Genomic DNA, 4,181 nt, shown 5'->3' with positions numbered 1-4,181 from the left:
CTCTCTCTCTCTCTCTCTCACCCTTATGCTTGTAAAAGTCATCCATGTGATTGGATGTAGATGGAGACTGTTTCTTATGTTGCCTCCATCTCCATTGTAGGCCTTTCACAATATCTACTCATCTACTCCATATCTGATTCTGTCCCCATGTTCCCTTTTTGGGCTTGGATAGACATGCACATGCCCAGCCAAAGTCAGGTGTGCTAGAATCAAAAACCAGAAGTTCTCATTTGTCAAATGCACTGGGCTGGAACCAATAAAGTGACGTGTGAGCCAGATTCAAAATAGAGCTACTTCCATTCAGTCTCCTCTGGATTGGTCCATGGGGAATTGACACCTGATCTTGGAGCCTCCTGTAAGCTCAGCCAGCCTGCCTCATGTTTCCCTCTCTGGTCATAACTGGGATCTGTTTCTGAAGCCCAGTTTTTTCACCCTGACCTTTGGTGGCAGTGAGTGGAGCATCTTTGCCAGAAAACCCTCTGGGGTTGTCAGATGTTGACAACAGAGATTTCTCACTGTGGTGGGCAATCGTGGCAGAAGTTCACAGGAAAGGGTTTCTGAAGGTCAAAATATCTCAGCATGTCCTGGACTCTAAATAACCATGGTGTGCTGGGGGATATCTTAATCTCATTTGCAAACTAAATCTTTACTCGCTGTCCCTTCTAATACCCCTGAGGTGCCTCTGCCAAGGATTCTCCTTGGGCCTGGAAGTCCCACCTGAGGGGCACAGGTGACATGGGTAGTTAGGAGTTTCTCGGTTCTCAGAAATTTGTCACTAACTAACTCAGGTTACACATCGCCTCTGGCCAATGGGGGTGAAGCACTCACCCATGCTTGAGTACCACGGGTGCTTTTATGAGCATTTCCAAGACTCACAGAAGCGTGGCCACCCTAAACCTTGTTCCTGAGCTGGAAACTCTTGACCCCTTGCCCAAGGAAGGTCACAAAACCAGGTGCAAATATTGGATTTGGGAGTAGACAAACCTTTAGGGAGGTCAGCCACCCGGATTAGGGTGATGGAGGCACACAGAGCCCGGTGAGCACAGCAAGCCACATGTGATGGGCTGCACCACCTCAGCAGCTTCTCTGTGCACCACTTCCTGTTGGTAGAAGCTAGATGTCCCCTGTTCTCTGCATTCTCTCTGCTTCCCATGAAGCCTGGTTACCTCACCTGTGCCTGGGAAATGAAGAATCTGGGAAAGGAAGAGTCTGAAAGATGGAAAGATGCCTCAGCCGTTAAGAGAGCTGGTTGTACAAGCATGAGGACCAGAATTGAGATCCCATAACAAGCTGGGCATCCTTCAAATGCTATAAAACCCTAGTCCTCAGTGGGCAGAGACAGGGGGACCACTAGTGCTCAGTAGCTGTCAGTGGGCTGTAAACTGTAAGCTCCAGGTTCACAAACAGACCCTGCCTCAAAGGCAAAAAGCAAGAAACTTACAGAGGAGAACATCAGATGTCCTCTTCTGGCCTACACATGCAACACACACACACACACACACACACACACACACACACAAATCATGTACAGATAGTACAGGGAACTTAACCAGAAGCAGGAAACCCAACCATTTATAATATCATAGCCTATTATAGGACCACAACTGGGAAGTACTGGTCTTGGTCTTACTGGTGTGCAAAGGAAAGTTTTCCAGAGTCACTGACACCCAGTTGTGATGCTTCTATTGGAGGGGACTTTGATGTCCCCAGTCAGGTTGATGACCCTAGCGTGACATGAAGGGTAGTTTGCAAACCAGATCCATGACAGTAAGACAGCAAGGTTAGACTACCTGAGAATCTGGGGGTCCACAACCCGAATCTGTCCTCTAGTGCCATGTGACAGGGACAGCCCTTATAGCCCCATGTACACACGCACAGGCACATATGTGCATACCCGTGACCTCACACTAATGACTTTCCCTCTGGTTCCAGGTGTTTGCCTACGTGGTCACTCTGTTCTACGTGGTCCATGCTGTGTTTTCCTTAATCAGATGGAAGTCTTCATAGGACAACAGATCCAGAGCTGAAACCCAGATGCAATTAACTGGTCAGCCCATCTTCCCCATTAACTTCCTAGAACACAGACTGGCTGGTGGAGAAAAGAAAACAAGCCAAAAAAGAAAACAAAACAAACACAAAAACAAAAGGAAGCCATGTTTGTGTCTCTTGGGTCTTATGTTTACCTTCTGTCAGGGTTTAGGGCTCACTTTATTTAACTTCTAGCTAAGGGAGGAAGGAGTTGTCTTGGCAGGGGCCCTTTCTGCCCTTGACCGGGAAAGTGGGTGGGAAGTGAGAACCTTGATCTCAAGAAATGACAATTTTCCCCTGACCCTTGGAGCATGTCCTAAGAATTTGCCTCTTGGAATTTTCCATGGGCTCTTTTGAGCACTCATCCCCTGGCATGTCTTTGTGGATAGTCTAGGTGTCACAGGCACTGAAATCCACCCAACAGAGGTCTCCAGAAGTTTCCGGTAGAAGATGAGCCCCTTTGAAATACTTCGTTAAATACCTTTATGTGTCATGCTTTGGGTTGGGAACTGGAGGGATGCTTTTCATTCTCGGGGGCCAGGGATGCCTTCCTGTTCAACTGTCTTCCGAGTCCTCTGAGTAGCCTGAATCTCAAGGGACAATTCAGATGTGTGTGCTAGGCCAGTCTTCCCCAGAGTGACTCACCAAGGACGCCACCCTCACAATAGTGTCCACCAGGATAGTGTCTCCCTTGTAGGTGCATCCCGTGGAGCTCCACCCTTTTCTTTCAAGGCACAACAGTCTGCTGAATTAGAATCTTCTCAGGCTCTGAGAAAACGAGGTGTGGGCATTCCTTCTCTTCTTAAGACTGATCTAAAACACTTTCTAGTCTGGGTGTCTGCAGTCTCTTGATGTGTTTGGGCATGTTCTCAGACCACTCCTTGTGGGAGAAAAGGGACCCGACTCCAGAGGAAAGGAGAGACAATGGCTATCTCTGGATGCCACATTCCAGGTGAGGGACATCTGACCTGAAAGAAGAAAGTATAATTAGGAAGGACATGGAGAGTCTGCAATGTCAGACATTCTGCTAGATGTCACTTTGTCCCCACAGCTTAAAGGAGTGACATCCTAGAGATGGAGCCCCAGATGCAGGGATGTCCTGCCAGCCACCAGGAGAGCCAGGATTCCAGCCTCTGTCAGCTTTCACTAGCTGATGTTTTATTCTCTAACGAAGTAGGAGATTTATACCTACAACTAAATTAGCTTGGGGGATTTTTCTATCTTGGTTCTGAGGATGGAACCCAGGGAGCTATGTATGCTGGGTAAGCATTCTTCTGCCAGATTCCCATCCTCAGCCCCAAATTGGATCTCAATGGCACATCCAGGAGGACTTTGGTTATCCCAGCCATACTGGTACCCAAATCCACTATTTACCCACTTAACACAGCCAAAATTTCATACTAAAACACAAGCAAAAGATTAGGGGGATTTATTTTTTAAAATTAAAATATAAACTAAGAGATTATATGAAGTTCATTATAATGTTTAACAAAATCTGTAACTGAGTGCTGACTGGGGTAGTCTTATATTTTCAACAAAACTGAACCATAACATTACACTAACCAGCAGCTCAACATGAATGAGGATCACCTTTAGACAAGAAGAAAAGAGAGATGAAGGAAGGAAGGAAAGAAGGAAGGAAGGGTCGCTAAGATGAATTTCCCAAAGGTTTCTCAATGTTTCAGATTTTTAATCATTAAAAGAAACTTTCATACAATCTTTGTCTCACTCTTTTGTTGTTGTTGTTGTTGTTGGACAATTCTTATCCTTTCTGTCCTGGGTCTGTTAAACTTTTTGGGTTTTTTTCTTTTCTTTTTTTAGTCTTTTATTTATCCTTTGACAATCCCATACACTCATACAATGTATCTTGACTCTTTCCTACCTCCTCCCTTCCACTCCAAGCACATCCCTTGCCCACCTTCATGGCCCGCCCCCTTTGAACACATCTAGTCCAGTTGGTGCTGCCTGAGGGGATGCTGACAGATTCTTATTGGCTGGCTCTTGTGTCAGTCTTAACCACAGCTGCAGTGAGTCCATGAAAACAAAAGCCATGCCACAACCACCTTCTCTTCTGTTTCCCCAACCTTGGGATGACAGGGTGAGGTGAGATGAGGGTGTTGACATGGATGTCCCACTTGGGCCTAAGAGGTCAC

General features: G+C 46.4%; 1 protein-coding gene across 1 annotated transcript in view; it reads left to right on the top strand.

The window, feature by feature from the left end:
* The window catches only part of Mal (mal, T cell differentiation protein), a 24,077-nt gene extending 20,332 nt beyond the window's left edge, over positions 1-3,745 (top strand). Inside the window, exon 4 of the mRNA XM_031371832.1 lies at positions 1,933-3,745. Within this exon, the coding sequence (XP_031227692.1) occupies positions 1,933-2,007 (75 nt within the window). The 3' untranslated portion in view covers positions 2,008-3,745. The remainder of the gene's footprint in view (positions 1-1,932) is intronic.
* Positions 3,746-4,181: the final 436 nt, after the last annotated feature.

The sequence above is a fragment of the Mastomys coucha genome, unplaced genomic scaffold, assembly GCF_008632895.1.
Source record: "Mastomys coucha isolate ucsf_1 unplaced genomic scaffold, UCSF_Mcou_1 pScaffold15, whole genome shotgun sequence".
NCBI lineage: Eukaryota > Metazoa > Chordata > Mammalia > Rodentia > Muridae > Mastomys > Mastomys coucha.
This window is presented reverse-complemented; position numbering and strand designations above follow the sequence as displayed.